Source organism: Myotis yumanensis, unplaced genomic scaffold (assembly GCF_028538775.1).
Source record: "Myotis yumanensis isolate MYYU_CA2020_CCGP unplaced genomic scaffold, mMyoYum1.0.hap1 SCAF_5, whole genome shotgun sequence".
NCBI lineage: Eukaryota > Metazoa > Chordata > Mammalia > Chiroptera > Vespertilionidae > Myotis > Myotis yumanensis.
Genome location: NW_027223756.1, coordinates 53,246,792 through 53,266,749, shown reverse-complemented (window position 1 = coordinate 53,266,749; position 19,958 = coordinate 53,246,792). Strand labels below are relative to the sequence as shown.

Genomic DNA, 19,958 nt, shown 5'->3' with positions numbered 1-19,958 from the left:
TAAGCTTAAAAAAAAGAGAGTATGGGCTTGTTTTTCTTGGGACAGGAGAAAGACCACAAGAAACTTTCTCACTGTGTGGCTTAACTGCTCGAAATCCTTTTTGGAACAAGTCAGGCTGTAAATGAATAAAGAAAGCTGTGTGACCTTGGGTAAGTTCATTTCAACCCTCCAAAGATTCGGCCTGCTGCACTCATCTATAAACTGCAGACAAACCAATGCTCCCCACCCTCGCGGCATTGGTTGGTTGATTCTTGGCTCTGGTGAATGAGAGCTGGCCAGTGTCTGGAAGATGAGGCGCTCAGGAAGCCCTCCTGCCGAAACTCCTCCCAAAGCAGACTGGAATACTCAGTGCTTAGGACAAGGGATCTTCCATTTTATAATTATATCCATTCTACCCCCTGCAGGCCTTCCTCACTGCTGTGAATGGAACAGATAAGTATGTTCTGAAAAAACAATGAAGTTGGTTCACAAAGGGATGCCCAGTAAGTGCATTTAAGTCTTTAAAGTGCAGAGCTGGACTTAACTTGGCTTTGGACAAAGAAAGCCAATGGCTTCTCAGGGGTCAAACTCTAATACACAATCTTCAGGCCCTGCGATGAGATTTCCACTGTCAACACTTGCACTGTTGTCTTTCTCACTAAACACTGACTTTCTCAAGAGCAAGGTCCGCTTTTATTTTCTTAATCTTTTGTGCCTGTTCCATGGAGGAACAACTTAACAAATGTTTGTTGACTGAATTAAGAATTGCATTAAAAGAGGGTGCCAATGACAAAGATCACTTAACTTTTATCAAGAATAACATCAGATATATATATAAAGAGAGAGAGAAAGAGAGAACCACAGAGGTAAAACTAATATAATGAACTCCTACACACACATCAATCTGAGTTCATGTCCATTCCCAGATTATATTGAAGCAGACTCTAGTCAAGTGCAGTGCCTTAGGAAGCTTTGGGTCAGTTTTACTCTGCTCTAAAATTCTAGGCATCTGTACAGCAGGTCTTCAAATAATGTTTCATTATAACATTGAGGAGATGCTGTAAGGACTTTACTCTGCTTATATCAGTTAGCCCATGTTAAAACTGGTTTCCTTATGTCATTGCACTTCTAGTTAAGTGGGGACTTATTGTATCTCTATGGCAGTGATGGCGAACCTATGACACGCGTGTCAAAGGTGACACGCGAACTCATTTTTTTGGTTGATTTTTCTTTTTTAAATGGCATTTAAATATATAAAATAAATATCAAAAATATAAGTCTTTGTTTTACTATGGTTGCAAATATCAAAAAATTTCTATATGTGACATGGCACCAGAGTTAAGTTAGGGTTTTTCAAAAAGCTGACACGGCGAGCTCAAAAGGTTCGCCATCACTGCTCTATGGTAACAAGAACACACAATACTGCATAAAAATTGACAAATCAAGTGAAGATCCGTAACACGAACAAAAATAAAAAATCAGCCTGGCTGGTGTTGCTCATTGGTTGAGTGTTGACGTATGAACCAGGAGGTCACAGTTCCATTCCCAGTCAGGGCACATGCCCAGGTTGCAGGCAACAGGGGGTGTGCATGAGGCAGCCGATCAATGATTCTCTCTCATCATTGATGTTTCTATCTCTCTCTCCCTCTCCCTTCCTCTCTGAAATCAATAAAAATATATTTTTTTTAAAAATCAAACACTTCCCCTAAATTGCTACATATTAGTGTATTAGGGATTACTTTTAGTATGACCACCTAAGATACTAAACTAAAATAGAAACTATTTCTATATATAAAAGCCTAATATGCAAATTGTCCCCTCAGGCACAGTTCGACCTACTGGGAGCTCAACAGCTCGCTATGACATGCGCTGACCACCAGGGGGCAGCATAGAACAAAAGGAGGCCCTGGCCAGCGGCCGGCAGCCACTAGGGACCCTACCCATGCATGAATTTCATGCACTGAGCCTCTAGTCCTATCTAATAAAAGAGAAACATGGTAATTAGCCGTACGGCCGCTACCCTTCCCATTGGCTAATCACTGAGATATGCAAATAAACTGCCAACCAAGATGGCGGCCGGCAGCCAGGCAGCTGACGCGAACAGGGAGGCTTGCTTGCTCCAGTGACGGAGGAAGCCAGGTTCCCCGCCTGCCTTGCCGGCCTTTCAGCTGCTCTCTAAGAAACACTGTAACAAATATAGAAGCTAAACAAAACCCCAGAAACCTCCTTTCAGTCAGCCTGGCTTCAGCCAGCAGGACTGCAACATTGTTTCAAATACAGAAGGAAAACAAAGGAAAGAAACCTGCTCAGAGTTGGAGCCAAGCCTCAGAGCTAAAGCTGGCCCAGAATTTAAAAAAAAGGAAAAAAGGACAGGTTGGGAGCTTCAGTCACCCGCCAGCCTGAAAACGGCCCTCAGCCCCTCGCCCAGACTGGCCAGGCACCCCAGTGGGGACCCCCACCCTGAAGGGGGTGTGACCAGATGCAAACAGCCATCATCCCCTCATCCAGGCTGGCCAGGCACCCCAGTGTGGACCCCCATCCTGATCCAGGACACCCTTCAGGGCAAATCAGCCGGCCCCCACCTGTGCACCAGGCCTCTATCCTATATAGTAAAAGGGTAATATGCCTCCCAGCACCGGGATCAGCGGAGCCGCGAGGCCTCCAGGCACCGGGATCAGCGTGACAGGGGGCAGCGACCAAACCCCCTGATCGCCATGTGGCTCTGTGTATGACAGGAGGTGGGGCCACAACCTCCCTATCCGCCCTGCTCTGTTCATGACAGGGGAAGATGCCCCAACCCCCTGATCAGCCCTGCTCTGTGCCTGATAGGGGGGAGCTCCCCAACCCCCTGATCGCCCTGTGGCTCTGTGTGTGACAGGGTGCAGCGTCCCAACCCCCTGATCAGCCCTGCTCTGTGTGTGACAGAGTGTGGCGCCCCAACCCCCTATCGGCCCTGCTCTGTGAGTGACAGGGGGGAGCTCCCCAACCCCCTGATCACCCTGCGGCTCTGTGTATGACAGGGTACAGAGCCCCAACCCCCCTGATGGGCCCTGCTCTGTGCGTGACAGGGGGCAGCGCCCCAACCCCTTGATTGGCCCTACCCTGAGCGTGACTGAGGGTGGCATCACAACCTCCCAATCCGCCCTGCTCTGTGCATGACAGGGGGCGGCGCCCCAACTCCCCAATCGGCCCTGCTCTGAGCCCGACCAGGGGCTGCACCTAGGGATTGGGCCTGCCCTCTGCCACCCGGGAGCAGGCCTAAGCCAGCAGGTCATTATCTCCTGAGGGGTCCCAGACTGCGAGAGGGCACAGGCTGGGCTGAGGGACCCCCTCTCCCCGCCGAGTGCACAAATTTTTGTGCACCGGGCCTCTAGTCTACACTAATAAAAGAGAAACATGGTAATTGGCGTACGACCGCTACCCTTCCCATTGGCTAATCAGCGTATCCTTATGCAAATTAACTGTCAGCCAAGATGGCGGCCGGCAGCCAGGCAGCTGGAAGCGAACATGAGGCTTGCTTGCTCCAGGGACTGCAGATTCCAACGTTCCCCGCCTGACTTGACTTGCCGGCCTCTGAGCTGGCAGTTCGAAACATTCTAACAAATATAGAAGGCCGGGATCTCAGAGCTGAAGTTATACATTGTTTCGATTATAGAACCGAAACAAACCAGCAGCGGAAGCCTCAGAGCTAGAGCCAGAGCTAAAGCTGGCCCAGAAGAAAAAAAAAAAAAAAAAAAAAAAAAAGGAGCGGTTGGGGGCTTCAATCAATCGCAAGCCTTAAGGCAGCCCTCAGCCCCTCACCCAGACTGGCCAGGCACCCCAGTGGGGACCCCCACCCTGAAGGGTGTGTGACCAGCTGCAAACAGCCATCATCCCCTCATCCAGGCTGGCCAGGCACCCCAGTGGGGACCCCCACCCTGATCCAGGACACCCTTCAGGGCAAACCAGCCGGCCCCCAGGCCTCTATCCTATATAGTAAAAGGGTAATATGCCTCCCAGCACCGGGATCAGCGGAGCCGAGAGGTCTCCTGGCACCAGATCAGCATGACAGGGTGCAGCACCCAAACCCCCTGATCGCCCTGCGGCTCTGTGTGTGACAGGGTGTGGCATCCCAACCCCCTGATCGGCCCTGCTCTGTGTGTGACAGGGTGCAGTGCCCTAAGCCCCTGATTGGCCCTGCTCTGTGGGTGATAGAGGGCGGCACCCCAACCCCTCCCCCCCACCACAGGCCCTGCTCTGTGTGTGACAGGGTAGAGCCATAACCTCCCCATCGGCCCTGCCCTGAGTGTGACAGTGGTGGCGCCCCAACCCCCTGATCCGCCCTGCTCTGTGTGTGACAGGAGGCGGTGCCCTAACTCCCCTATTGGCCCTCTGTGCGTGACGGGGGAGCTCCCCAACCCCCTGATGGGCCCTGCTCTGTGCGTGACGGGGGGGGGGGGGGGGGGGGGGGGGGGGGCAGTGCTCCAACCCCCTGATTGGCCCTGCTCTGTGCGTGACAGGGGGTGGTGCCGCAACCTCCCCATTGACCCTGCCTTGAGTGTGATAGGGGGCGGTGCCTCAACCCCCCAATCAGCCCTACCCTGAGCGTGACTGAGGGTGGCATCACAACCTCCCAATCCGCCCTGCTCTGTGCATGACAGGGGGCGGCGCCCCAACTCCCAAATCAGCCCTGCTCTGAGCCCGACCAGGGGCTGCACCTAGGGATTGGGCCTGCCCTCTGCCACCCAGGAGCAGGCCTAAGCCAGCAGGTCGTTATCTCCCGAGGGGTCCCAGACTATGAGAGGGCACAGGCTGGGCTGAGGGACCCCCTCCTTCCCCCCCGAGTGCACAAATTTTTGTGCACCAGGCCTCTAGTATATATATAAAAACCAAGCGACTGGAATGATGGGAACAACCAGTCGCTATGATGTGCACTACAGCCAGCCAACCAGCCTGATCATTAAATTTTCAAAGTGAGTCCTAATGAAATAAAGCTTCAAAGTTATGGCTCTGGATAGGGGAAAAGGGTGTCAGATGCAGGAGTGGACTCTTAAAATGCTAACTGCTAACTGAAGGGCAACCCAGAGGATCACCCAGCCAGGAGACGTGGGAGAATGCAGTGGGGGGTGAAATGGATATATCCAACTGGAAACTAAGAGATAGGAAACAATTATCTAGAAAAAAGAAATTATGTGAGAGTTGAGAGAAAAAGCCATTTCTGGTCTGTGAAGAGAAAATTGAAGAAGAAAGTTAAAGAAATTCTAGTCATAAAACTGTGGGAATACAGCCACAGGTTCCGGTTTGGGTGACCTTAAAAGCCCAGTTTCATCTAAAATTATGCTGCTCAGACATACTCGATCTATTTGCCTAAGAACTGGGCCTAGGAAGCAGCCAGCCGTATACGGACATGCAGGATACACTGAAATAGAAACTTAACGGAGTTAACTCAGACAGTGCAGAAACTGTATCTGTCAATTTATCAAATTGCAGGTACTTTGCACTCTGTCTTTTCTCACACTGTCCAAAAATGATTTGGTTGCAATCAAAACATTACCAAGTTGACATAAGTAAAAATGGAGTTATTAAAAGGAAATGAGCAGGAAGTGAAAAGAGTCAAGACTGCTCCAAATTAGTAAGTTGAGGCCATCGACAATCAACCAGCAACTCTCCATTTCTCACTTCTGCATTTTCGAATCCTCCCTGGGCACTGGCTCCCCACCCCTCTGCTCTGTCCCACCTGACCCACTGCAGGGGGTTCTTCAGCCCCTAGCCTGGGGACAATCTCACAGTAATTGGCTGGGTTTCTCCACATCCCGATTCCAAATCTCTAGAAGAGACTATTCTTATATTTTAGCCGCCTCTGATCAGCAGATCTAAGGGGAGTGGACATGCCGGAGGGTCCATTTCCCCAGTGAGCAGTTTTCAGGGGGGCTGGGCTGCCTACTAGGACATGGTTGTACTAAATGACATGGGATGCTACAGATGGGGGGAGGGAGGTGGGGAGAGAGGGAAAAGGGGAAGAGGCTGTGAGTTCAGAGTCTAGAAAATACCCTTCTCCCAGCCCTGTCTGTCTGCAAAGTAGCAGGACATCTTCCCAGGAAAAGAAAAAAATGTTTTCTCTGCAAAAATCCTAATCTGATGCAAATTATCAATGTGTAAGCTTCAACGGTATACGTATTATATTAATATAAACTTACATCATTTTTAATTCCAAGATTTTTGCTAAAAGCATGCAGTTTATCTTTAATACTCTGGCTTACGGTCAGAAAAAAATTGTTCTACATAATATTGAAGAGATGATATATCCTGTTTCTATTGTCCCACTTATACTAGTTGGTGTAATTTTCAATTTCTGAAAAAAATATTTTACTTTGGGTGACTTAGTGCAATCTACATATATTCCAGATCTGCTATCTCTGAGGATGACAATATAGCAGTCCGGGCTATTAGACGGTGGCTGTGAAGACAGAAGCCTTCCACTTACAGCCACTTATAGTCTAAGGCTTATCAGCTCCGCCTCCGGAGCCAGGCAGCCCTGGGTTTGCGTCCCAGCCCTGCCATTTACCGGCTGGGTGACCCTAGAAGAGATGCATCTCAGAAATGAGGCGTATGCACAAAAGGACCAGATCCCTCCTCATTTTTAATTCTGTGAACACTGAGTGCCAAATTCCAAGCACTGAGCTTCGCTCTGTCTTTGCAGCTTTGCATTCCCAGAGACTTTGGCGGAGAATTTCAGTGTGGATCAGACCTCAGAGGTCTGCTAGCTTTCCTCTAACACCTCAATCCCAACTCTATCATGAACACATTCTCATTATTAAAAAAAAATATTATGAAGTCCTTCCTTCTACTGAATCAGAAACACATTTCCTGGCAAGTTATGCTAACTTGTACCGAGTATGCGCCCTTAGATAACAAAGAATAAATCTATTCCAATCTTCTATACTGCAGCTCAATTTTCTTGAGACAGTCCCGATGCTTTCTCCATACTGGACACAAAAACACCGCAGGGGAAAAGATCCTTGTCTCCCAAATTTTCTCTTATCAAACCACTCCTGTCCCCGGGGAAAATACTATCTACCCTCTACAGAGATACAGAACAGCACAAAGCCCAGACTTCCTATGGTGTTGCTCATGAAAAGAGCAGAATTTGGAAGACAATGTCTTTGTTACTTTCTGACTCTCCTGAAAAGATACAGAGAGGATGACACCAAGTTTTCTGTGCTTTTAAAGCTTCTTCTTAAACACTCTAGAAAAGGCAAGGCCCTGAGGGAAAAAAAATAATCGAATAGAAAGTAAATTTTCGTGGCTATGCCAAGGAGGCCAACATTCATGAAAACTGGAAGAAGAAAACAAAAAACACCCTCTGAAAATCTGTCAAATATTCTGGTCTTGACTTCTACATTGAATAGTCACTACTCAGGCAAACATAAAGCTTTGAGAAAACTTTGGAGTTTTATTGTGTTGCTTGTGTTTAAGACATTTATTTTTCTCTCTGAAAACTGATGCTGCCTAGCAACCCAGGGCCAGCAAAGCTAAATCAGGAAGCATTTAGGCTGGGTTTTTTTTTTAAAGAGATTTTTATTTCCCATTAAATGATAAGCACCTTCTAAGACTGGGAGGTTCCTGGTACCGGAAGAAGGAAAATTTTGCATACTACTCACTTGGGCCAGCTTTTCATTACAGGATGACAGAGACCAAGCAACAGAAGAGGGTGAGGATGTGTGTTGTTTTTGCAGCAATGGAAATGGAGAAGTGGGCTGCCCAGTGTCAATCAGAGTCCACATGTGGCCACTGCTGGACTGCAAGCTGGGACTGAACAGGGAATCCATTCCACCATTGAACCTGGGGGCAGGGATGCACCCTTCTAGCTCTTGGCAAAGACAAGTGGGTCACAGATCAGAAAGGTGGTCCCAAGGTTAACAAGAGTAATGCATGGCACCATTGATACTCTTCTTCCAGTGCCTGTAATTTAATATTATGGCGATGGCACTGGACATCTATTGGGAAACACACATGCCCGTCTCACCTTTACTCTTTCTAGGCTCTTCTATGACCAGAGGGCACTGGCTATTCAAGGACAAGGACTTGGCCACACGTGACAGGAAGCTGTGGAGGCCCTGGCCAGCATTGCTCAATGGTTAGTGTGTCAGCCCATGCACCAAAGGGTCTCAGGTTTAATTCCCAGTCAAAGGCATGAACACGCGTTGCAGGTTCTATTCCCAGGTGCATGTGGGAGGCAACCAATCGATGTGTCTCTCTCACACTGATGTTTCTCTCTCTCTCCCCTTCCCCCTCCATTCCACTCTTTCTGAAAGCGAAAAGAAGCCCTGGAGCAGAAGTATGGCATCGGCCTCTTCCACAAAGCATGGTCATCAGGAATGGCCTCCACTTTCACACCAGGAAAAATGAGATGGACCAGGGAGCCCGGCTCAAAGCCTAAAATGCTCCTTTTGACAAAATTATTATACTCCTCATTGAGGAAAAGGTTTATGTAAACAAAATGTGATTGTCCTTCAGCACCTTGTGGCCCACAGACACTGTAATAAAGGCTAGAAAACATATGACCCACAGGCCCTCAGACGATCAATGATATCAGAACATACCGAAGACCACGCAAAGCTAAGATCAGCCCAGAACTCCACATATGGCATAGTGCACTGAAAATAAATATAATCTGGATTGTAATTATATTATTCTGTGTATTACATAAAGTGATTTGGTTGAGAACATTGTATGCCTTACTTTATATAAACTGCCAATTTAAGTATTAACATAAGATAAGGCAGATATTAAAAGAAAATGACCCTGATATTAATGATTCCTTGATAATTCACAAATGTTCATGGAATTTTCAAGGGCCTTCATGGACTGGGGAAGTGACACTTTATACCTATGAGCTAACAGGTCATTCAAATATGAGATTAGCAAGCTATATGCAACTCATGTCCTACTCTGTTCTTCCTTCCCTATCGTGTCTATTCTGACTCTTCTTCCTGAATATTTTTCTGTCATGTGGGGAAAAAGCATCTAGACCAGTGGTTCTCAACCTTCTGGCCCTTTAAATACAGTTCATGTTGTGACCCAACCATAACATTATTTTTGTTGCTACTTCAAAACTGTAATGTTGCTACTGTTATGAATCGTAATGTGCATATCTGATATGCAGGATGGTCTTAGGCAACCCCTGTGAAAGGGTCGTTCGACTGCCAAAGGGGTCGTGACCCACAGGTTGAGAACCGCTGATCTAGACTCATTACTGCCCAGTCCTTAACACTCACTGAAGCCCTTAAAAGTTGACTTCAGCCCTTGGCTCTCCACAGACATTTCACTCTTGGAAAGAACATGTGCCATCTGCCAGTCCTCAGATCCTCCCACCCCGTGACAACATCTGGCATCACTGACAATGTCCCTCAACAACCTGACACTGAACTTGCCTGCGTTGCTTCTGGCTCCACTTTTAATAGTAAAATCTCGGTGTTTCTAAAGTATATTGTTCTTACCTTCTAGTGATGGGAAGCAAAGCCTTTGGGGTGGGGACAGCTCTTAGTTCCAATGCAGGCATTGCCACTTACTAGCTATGCACCTGTGAGCAAGTTAATCTCTCACCCTTCAGTTGTCTCATATGCATAAAAGGGTAACACATGTAATAAGAACATTGTACATACATAAAAATACTGTGAAACATATGTGCCATGGGAATTGTATATATTTTAATATATTTTTAAATATATATATTTTAAGTGTGTATTTATATGTATGTGAGATAAACACTCTATACTAGTAGATCAAAAGTATATAATACAATGAACATCCATTGATACTCTCACATGTCAATCTCATGTCTCTTTATTTTTATATTACACTTTCCACCATTAAATTCTCACAAGGCTGAGCCCCACGCCTCCAACTGTCTGCTGGACATCAGACCACAACTAAAATTCAGCTTCTTATAAAGTGAACTCACTCGTGCCCATTTTTTCTTTCCTATCATTAATGGCACTAATACTCCCCCGGATCGAGTTCTCAGCATCACTTAAAAGTCCGTCCTCTGAGAAGCCCCACAAATCCAGGCCCTGGATGCTGACTGGTCCCCCTCACAGAATGATGCTGCCCAGCTGTAACTCCCGCTCTCACACTGGGCCTTAATCTGCACCATGTGATGCCTCCTGGTCTTTTATTCCTCTACTTCCTACCGCAAACCTTGCTGCCAAACTAAGCTTCCTGAAGCAGGTGATCTGAAAACCACGAGAGGCCCTGGTCCCTATAAAATTAAGCCCAAACATCCTTGGGTGGCATTCTCAACCTCCCTGCACCTGGCCTGACTCTCCACCCTGCACCACTCACCCAGGTTCCAACAGGAGCCACTTTTGCAGAACAAACACCCACTTTCTGTGCTATTCTGATTACATGATCCCCCCGTACCTGAAATGTCCTCTTAAAATACCCCCGCCTATTCTAACTCTGTTCCAAAACAACACACCATTATTCAAGACAATTTCCAATCCCCCACACCGGGATGGACCCCATCTAAAGTCTCGTCAGCTTCTCTCTGTCTCTCTACTCTTATTCTCTGCCATCTCTTGGAGTTACTGTTGGACATTTCTTCTTTCCCCTAATGGACTCATGGTCCTCCTTCCCCCAAATCTCATGGCTGACTCAAAGCCGGCGTTGTGCTGAACTAATCCATAGCACGTACACTTTGAGGACAAAATGCATGCACAGTTCACAAATTCTAAGGCATAACCCTCGCCTGAAATTCCTTGTGAATTTCCCAGTACCCCTTTCCACCTGGGAAATACAATTTTCTGGTTTGCAAGGGAAGAAAAGACCTTGATAATATTTTTGGCCCACAAACACATCTTTTAAAACAACATCTTCATGTATTATGTGGAAATGAAGCCAAAACATATGGGTTAAGTTTCCTATAAAGTCCATATGAATTTTATGAAAACGGCAAAGAGGCTGGAATAAAATGTGATCTCCAAAGCAGATTCACTAGGGGTCCTTTTCTAACTCCAAAACGAAGCCAAATCTGTCTTGCTTTCATTACATGTTGAAAGTTTCTTCTTCTACTTTAGTGACTTTCCTAGTCAGTCAACATTTTTCACATTCCAAGGGAGTAAACATAACAGAGGAAAAGAATACATCTTTCCATTATTTTTCCTTCATAGACACTACCTGGGTCTCTCCATTTCCTTTCTTGTTTCCCTTCCTTTCTGTATTAGAACTTTTTCCTTCCTCACTAGACAATTCTTTTTTACCTCCCCTATCCTTACTTCCTCTCTTTCTTTTCCTTCTCAATCATATACTACAAGAATCTCTAGCTCTCCCACACCACGTTCAAGGCTTTGGGTGGTATATGTGCATCTGTTGTCAAGGCAACCTGGGGCTCATATGGGTAGAGACATCATATGAAGTTCTCCTGCACGACCACCCTTGTCAGCAAAAATATTCCTCCTCCTCACAGAGCCTCAACTCTCAAGTGAAGCCCAGCCAAGCAGGATAAAAAGCTGGGAGTGAGAATGAAAGGAGACAAGGATGAAACTGGAGAAGAATGATGATGTTATGGGGAACTACTTTCTCAGAAATAGTAACTAATCCAGCGAACTGCTCTTGCCTCCCTGCACACCAAGCAACTCTGTGTTTCCACCCTAGCCACATGCACTCAGCAAATAATCTGAAACTCAGTATCCCCCTGTCTACCTTCTTGGTAGGAAACCTCAGTGCTTCAATTGTACAGGTTGTGTATCCATAGCATTATCTAGCCTGGCCACAGAACGGGAGAGGGGGAAACTGAAAACCCTCTCTCTACTTAGCTGTGCAAAGCTCCATCTCTGAGAATGGGTCTGGTTTCATCTGCTGTAGCTATTATCATTGGCTCAGCAACCACTTGGAAATTCCTCGTAGATTTGTTAACAAGGTGGAACCTGCACTGTCTACTTCCCAGCAGAAGAATCATGCACTTATCTTCCCAGCTTCAAATGAGACAAGAAAATAGGAAGCCACAGCACTCAATGGAGACCTTTCTATCTGAGAGCAAGTCCAGGGCCAGTGTTTTCTCAAACAAATGGGATGAAAGTTTCCTAATTGGGAGTCGATCTAATGATAGTCGCATTACTAAACACTGTTGTAAAGCCTGTAGTCCAATTACTTCTTTTTCAAAAACTGAACAGTAGCCACCATTCCATGAAGCTGTCTGGATAGCTGAGTGCACACTAATGAGGTTCAAGGACAGTTTGACAGGAACATAAAAGGAGACATAAATTCACCATTAGCTACTAACCACACACACACACACACACACACACACACACACACACACACACGCCGCACAAACTTCCCATAAACACGCTGCTTTTACTATGATGGTAACCAGCTTTACCTCTGACCAGCTTTCAAGCTTTTCAGTGGAAACCAACACTAGCACAAGCTAGACTTGTTCTAGCAAAGAGCAAATGCAACAAGAACCCAAGAAATGCTCCTTCAATGCTGTGCTCCAAGGGGCCCCACCTCTGTCTGATTGCCCCTTTCCCACTCTTCTAATCTCCTCAAAATTTATTGAGCTCATGAATTCATCCAATAAATATGAACTGAGCTTCAGATATGTACCAGTTTTATTCTAAGTGTACAAAAAAGATCTTTGCCCTCAGGATCGAGCAGGGAGAAATAGATAACAACTAAGGAAATAGATAAGTGAATTATATAGTATGTTAGACAGGGATGATGCCATAGGATACAAGCCCTTAAACAGGCTTCCCAACCCCAGACTGTGACCTGCTTTCCATCAAGGGCTGTGATGTTCCTCTTTGCATCCCCGCACCAAATACACGCTTGGCATATAATGCAATGTCAAATTTTCTAAAAGCTTTTAATGAACAAATGAGAAAGCAAGAATTTTAACAGTTGTCTTGGAGGAAAAATGATCAGCAAGGTCCTGAACTGTAAGTGACAGAATGAGAAAAAGAAATCTAAACGTCCTTGAAAGAGTCTATTGTATTTTGAAAAAGCATGTATTCCCCTTGATTATATAGAACAAGTAACAAGCTGAGTCACCTAAGAGATTATTCCTTTTAAATTAGAGATTCTTAACCTGGGGTCCCCAGATTCGGAGATACATGTGAACCCCCTGAAATTGTTAACATGCTTGGGGTAGAGGGGAGTTATGTGTGCATCTCTGGGAAGAGTGTGACACAGATTGACAAAAATACTATCCTTGTGTCATGGAACTAGAATTTGAAATAGGAATGAAGGCAGGAAAGGAAAAAATAAAAATTAAAAAAAAACAACCCTGAACAGTCACAACTGCAGAGCCAATATTCATTTGCAACGGGGTTAAATATTTCCTCCTTAAGCCAATGAGATAACAGAAGACCCAGCAGGCTCCCGATTTATGAAGCTCCATCAGAAGAGAGAAGCTCAGTGCGAATTTCTCAGAACCAAGCTCATCATCATGACAAATTTAAAAAGAGAGAGAAGGGGATACTTTTACATCACAAATTGACAAGCCAAATACAGCAATTCCTTTAAGGAAAAAATATTAATATGGTTTTACCTTTTCATGGTTTTCAATTAAGATTTCCACCACAATGTTCTGGAACTTCAAGTCCATGATGGCAGCAACAGTTTCTTCCTGTGGCCTCATCAGAGTTGGTCCAAACACCACTCCCAAATTTGCCACAGTCATCAGGTTCTGCTTGGAGTGGTTTGAAACACTAACGTTGATGAGGGTGGAAAGAAAGGTCTCTGGTTAGAAGGTGAGCAAAACTGTGGAATGTACAGTATTCTGCAAGATATTTCCCTAAACACCAGGACTCAACTGTCCTCAATGTCTGCCTCTGAAATAAACAGGATCCTCCAACAAGACCACACATCATGAGGCCCCTGCCTACCTCTCTGCTTCTCTCTGATGCTCTCTGCTCTAGCCACAGTGGCTGGCTTAGTAACTCCATCCACACACCAAGATTGTGTCCCTCAGAGGCCTTCATTTACTGTCCCCCTCTACTTAGAGCACCTTCTCTGTCCCCAGATTACTGAACTCTTGCTCCCAGGGACAATGCGACTTGGCAGAATTACCTTCACAAGCACATAGGACTTGGTCAGAGCACCCAAGTCCTGGGAACAAACTGGACAACTGTTCTCAGCAACTCCAAGGTCTCATCCTCAAAGAGACTTTCCATAATAACCCTCTTTGTAGTCCCACACCCAACATATATTCTCTCTCTCCTCCCTCTCTTTTTTGCCTTTTGACCACCCATCACCTCAAATTATTTTATATTTTTATTTGTATTCTGTTTGCTGTCTTTTCCCCTTAGAAAAACAGGACCTCCTGAAAGTATCCTGTTCAACTATGTGTCTACTAGCACCTAAGAAAGGTCAACCCTAGATGGTTTGGGTCAATAGATAGAGCGTCAGCCTGCAGACTGAAAGGCCCCTGGTTCAATTCCAGTCAAGGGCACATACCTCGGTTGCATGCTAGGGGCGGCTGCAGGAGGCAACCAATCAATGTGTCTCTCTCACATTGATGTTTCCCTCTCTCTCTGTTTCTCCTCCCACCCCACCCCCGCTTCCTTTCAGTTTCTCTAAAAATCAATGGAAAAATATCCTCAGGTGAGGATTAATAAAAAAAAGGGGGGCGGGGGCATTCACTAACTATTTGTTGGCCAAATGAATAAATGGCTATACTAGTACTAGGACTCTACACAGGTCATAATATCCTCTGGCCTCAGTTCCTTTTTCTGTGAAACAAGGGTTCTAAAACATGGTGCTCCTTAGTTTCCTCTCCCCTCAAAAACTCCATAAATATAGTGATCAAGGAGTTATATATTTAAAAAAAGAGCTAACTTCTCTACTGGATTATTAGATTTTGCTTGCTTTTTTAAAGAGGGAATAAAAAGAATAGAATGGATACTATGAAATACCTACCTATTCCTGGATTAAACAATCTTAAAGGGCATGCTCAAAGTCAGAGTTAGGTAGGTGTGAAACCAGGCTAAATTTGCTAACAGACTTATAATCACATTTCCAGAATCAGTGTGCAGGGAAGTGTATAATATTCTCTTCTTCTACTTCAAATCAAACCCCAAGTTGTTGGCAGTGATGTTAAGCAAATAATTACACGACTTCATGAAAGCATCGTGTTTCAACAGTCTTGTCCAAAACACACACAAGGAGTCAGATGTCCAGCCTGCCCTTCCAGGTGTGGCCCCTGGTATTGTGTATACAGCCCCAATTCTGACCGTTACAAATGCAAGAACACCCCACAACACCCGAGCAAAACGTTAGGAAGGAAAAGAGGCTTACTTTGTTAAGTGTTTCACCAAAATGTCCAACATCTCTTTATTTTTCTCTGGAAGTTTATGCACCAAGAAATGGATAGCATTCACACGGGATTCTGGACTCCCACTTTCTTTAAAAAGGAAAAAGAATAGTTAGTAGTGTATTCGGAATCAAATATATTCCTAAAAGTCAACACATGCAGTATCTCACCAGTTCAACATCTTCAGAGAAATTAAACATGTTTTGCCACCTTTCAAAGGAAAAGAAAATCTCTCTCTCTTCCCTATTCTGAGCTTCTCCGCCTCCCTGGTGGGGTGGGGGCTTTCAAGGAGGCTGCAGGTCCTGCCTTTCTCCCGGCTGACACGAAGAACAGCCAGCCCAGCTTGTCCCCTGGCACGCTGCACTCACAGTGTGCTCATCGCTCACTTGAAGGGGTCTAGTCACTGTGTCCTGCCCACAATGGGATGCAAATAAAATATCGGCAAATAAACTCTTCCCTCTTATGGGTTGAATTTCATCCCCCCACAACGTATGTTGACATTTACCACCACCGCCCCACCCCACCCCCATGTCTCATAACATGACTGTTTTAAAACACACCCGGGATTTGTTTTAATCAGGTACGGTGAGACGTGCAGGCACGGAAATGACTGTCATCAAGGAAGTTTACCCTCACAGATTCTGAGAAAAAAGAGGCATGTCATGCCATAAGCTTCATTGTGGTTTCATGCACAGGAACGAGAGAGGCAAGGTAAGCAGGGTGAGGATTGGTTTGGATTCTTTCAGGGAGTCTGGGGCATAGTGGCTGTCCTCAGTTGTCTGGTACCTGGCCCCAGGTGATTAGGGCAGAATATGGCTGAAGTGTTAAGAGTCCAAAAGAGGGGGTGGGGTGGAGGAAAATGAGCTCTGGATTTGTTAGCTGGCATAGAAAAAGCACATTCAGGTTCACTATCTTTAGGAATTGGTTAGCCCCAAGAGGTTAGTCTCTCAGGATCAGTTAAGCCCCAGATGTTAAAACATCACAATAAAAAAAGACGGGCTCAACACAGCAATCTCAGTGGGGAATATGGCCCTTGCAGATGTCATTCATTAAGATAAGATCATACTGGATACACACTAGAATGTTCACGGCAGTAGCACTCTTGGTAATAGTCCAAAACTGAACCAACTCAAGTAGTTATCAACAGTAGAACAGTAAATAGATTGTGGTATGTTTATACAATGGAATACTGCACTACGAGAGTGAATGAGCTACTGAGTCACCCACCAAGGATGAATCTCACAAGACGAACCAAAGAAGCCAGATGTAAACGATTATATTTTGTTAGATTCCATTTGTATATGGTTCAAATGCAACAACCCTAACTTGTGACGTCAGAAGCCAGGCAAGTGTTCATGTGGCATGGGGTGGATGGTGACCATGGTGGGTATGAGGAAGGGTTTCTGGGTTCTGATAATGTTGTAGTTCTTGGTCTAGGGGCTGATTACATGGCTACCTTCACTTGGCAAACATCCATTAGTCTGTACACTTGTGATCTGTGCATATTTCTGCTGTGTACCAACAAAAACTTCACTGAAATTAAAGTTATCCATAATCAATATCACCCTAAGATAAGCTAGTAAATTTTAGTTTAATGCCTTTCGTGTGTTCCACCCGTTTTAAATAATGAATGTGCACACAGACTATTGCATTTCATATATCATGGACATCTCTCCCTGTCATTCATAGGAGCTCCACACCATCAACTTTACGATTAGCTAAGTTGCTCCCAAAATTAAGGGGCTCCAGTTTACTCTTCCGGTAGTAGTGTTTAAAAGTGGGGAATGAGATTTTACAGCACAGGACACAGTTGTGGCTAAAGAGAAAAAAGCAAAAAAGGCTAAGAAATGACAAGGCACAAGATAAAGTGGAACACAAACAATTAAACTACATAATAAAAGACTTAGATATGGATTACACTGGACACCGAAAACAAAAGTACAACTATCTAAAGTTGGGTGATAAATTATAGTCAAGTTTTTAATCTGGAGTTAAAACCAAGATCTTACTAAATCAAAGCTGGGGGAAAAAATGAAAGCAATAAAAATATAGAAACATTTTCAATTGACAGCTTTGATTTTAAAATTAAAGCAGGGACTCTGAAAAATAGTCTAAGATTCTGAAGGAGTAAAAAGATAACTGCCTATGATAAGAATTCTGTACATCTGAAAATTTAAAAAAATTTTAAACTTTGCACTGATCAGCTACTTCTAACTCATGTGTCTATTTTGTCATCTTTCCCCAAGGGAAACCTAATGTAATATTTTTGGATTTATTACTTATTCAGAAACACAAGACATAGAAATAGTTTTCAACCCTCGAAGGATAAGGGTCTTCATTTCTAAAAATAGGGTAGGTTTTGAAAGATAATCAAAACCTCCCATTTTATTTTTTGAGTCCCTCTTCCTCTCCAATCCCATATCAGTTGAAATCACACACACATTTTTTCCAAGTTTGCTTTTTCCTCCTTCTTCCAAATAGAATTTTTGAGATAATTCTTTTAAAGTAACTCTACCTTTTTCTCCATTTCTTTTTATTTTGATGTTAATCTATTAATGGGCACTTCCATGTAGCTACAACATACTAACTTAAGGTTCTCAAAAGTTTTCTAAACTAAATTATCTTCCGTTTTCACTGATATAAATGAACAAAGACTGAAAGGTATAACTTTTTAAAAATCTAGGATACTGAATTAACCATAACATCAAATTCCTAACATATGCCAAGGAATTGGGAGTTTACTGTAATAGCAAAAGTATGTTTAATTGTGTAACTATAAATCAGCATCCTCAACACTTCACATCTATCTGCTTATGATACGAACTGTGCCAACTAATGGAGACTGGAAAAGATATGATCTTAGCTTACTGGAGCATATCAGAGATACACGGGCAGATAAATGTTCAGTTATGTTAATATTTAAATGCCATAAATCAATAGTACTGTAATTTTAGGAAAGCATGAGCACTTCCCAAGGAACAAGGGGTATCTTCCCTCAACAGACACCAAGTATCACAGTTCTTCTGCGGAAGCTCCTATCGACTCAGAAATGAATACACCAGGCTCAGGTAACTTGATGTCAATAAGCATTCGATTCCTTTAATTTCCAGATTTCCGACTCCTTCCCCACCAAGACCATATGACTTTGTCTGTTTACCAACAAAAACAAAACATTCTGGGTAGGCCAACACCAGTGCCCTGGAGCCTATAATTGTTATATTTTTCATCATATGAATATGATTTTGCTTCCTACATAACTTGACTAGTGAACCTAACAACACAAGTATTTTGGTTTGGGGGACTGAGATTTCCTGTGTGATACCTTAGCAGGCATCCAGGCTTCAGATATCATCTTCAAACTAAGTCTAACATGAGTCCAACCCTGAAGCATGGGTCCAACTCTTAGCAATACGACATATCAAGAAATCCAAGTCTAAGAGGCTGAGACACAGGCTATGGACTACAACATTCTCAAAGGTAGCAATCACCATGCAGTAACAGCCTTCCCCAGGTTGGCACCGTCTTTTGTATTCCTGTGTAGACCAAGTAAACTGTTTTTACATCTTATAAATTTCTATACTAAAAGTCCATTATATTCTCTCAAAAGATTGATGATGTTAAATATATATATGTGTGTGTGTGTGTGTGTGTGTGTGTGTATCTCCTCAGGTTCCTTATAAATAGGGGTGCTCAGGTCATCTTTTGTTCTAATATTAACTGTCTTTGACCCCAGATTCTGACACTGAGCTCTTAGGACCTCCATCCATAATTTATCGAGTGTTAGGATGTCTGACACCAAGCTCCTAAGTCCCTTGGAATTTCCTGGGTGATAAGAACATCTTTCGTTCTAATGAGGTGACTTTGGGTGGGCCCTTCAATGGGGACTGATCACCAGAAAGATCTAGCCATGATGAGAAGCTCGGATTTTTCAGTCCCATCCCCCATTCTCCAGAGAGGCAAGTGGAGCTGGAAGTAGAGTTAATAATCCATATTGCCTTCATGATAAAGCCTCCATAAAAATCCCAAACGTACAGGATTTGAAGAGCGTCCGAGTGCATGGACATTCCCGCATGCTGGGGTGGTGAAACACCCCACTGCACAAGGACAGCTCCTGTACCAGGGTACCTCCAAACCTCGCCCTATTCACCTAGCTGTTCACCTGTATCCTTTATTGTTTCATTATGTTATAAGCTGTTAACCTAAGATGTGTTCCCCTTGAGTTCTATAAACCTTGCCAGCAACTTACAGATCAAAGGGAGGCTATGAGAATCCGGAATTACTGGGGGCAACCTGAGGCTTCCGACTAGTGTCTGAAGCGGGGGCAGTCTTGTGGGACTAAATCCTTAACTTGTGGGATCTGATGCTAATTCTAGGTAGAAAGAATCAGAATGGAACTGAACTGTAGGACACTCTGCTGGTGTCCCAACACTGCCTGGTGGGGGGGAGCCCACACATTTGGTGACTGGGAGTGTCAGAAGTGAAGTATTGTGTGTGTGATAAAAGGAGAAACACAGGAGTGGTTTTTCTAGACAGATGGTTACTAGTTCCTTTCAGCAAATTTAGTTAGCTCACTTAGCTGAGAGGGTTTAGTTAATGCTCTTAATTATCTCTAAGAAAGAAAACTATTTAATTCCCCGATGCATAAGTCAGTATTTCTTAAGAATGGAAAAATAAAAAAAATGTT

General features: G+C 44.3%; 1 protein-coding gene across 2 annotated transcripts in view; it reads right to left on the bottom strand.

Moving 5' to 3' along the window:
- The window catches only part of ARHGAP10 (Rho GTPase activating protein 10), a 256,918-nt gene that overhangs the window by 62,158 nt on the left and 174,802 nt on the right, over positions 1 to 19,958 (bottom strand). For both annotated transcript variants that reach the window (XM_070415283.1, XM_070415284.1), the window contains 2 exons: positions 15,259 to 15,364; positions 13,511 to 13,670 (listed from right to left, as the gene is read on the bottom strand). In XM_070415283.1, coding sequence (XP_070271384.1) covers positions 13,511 to 13,670; positions 15,259 to 15,364 — 266 coding nt within the window. The remainder of the gene's footprint in view (positions 1 to 13,510; positions 13,671 to 15,258; positions 15,365 to 19,958) is intronic.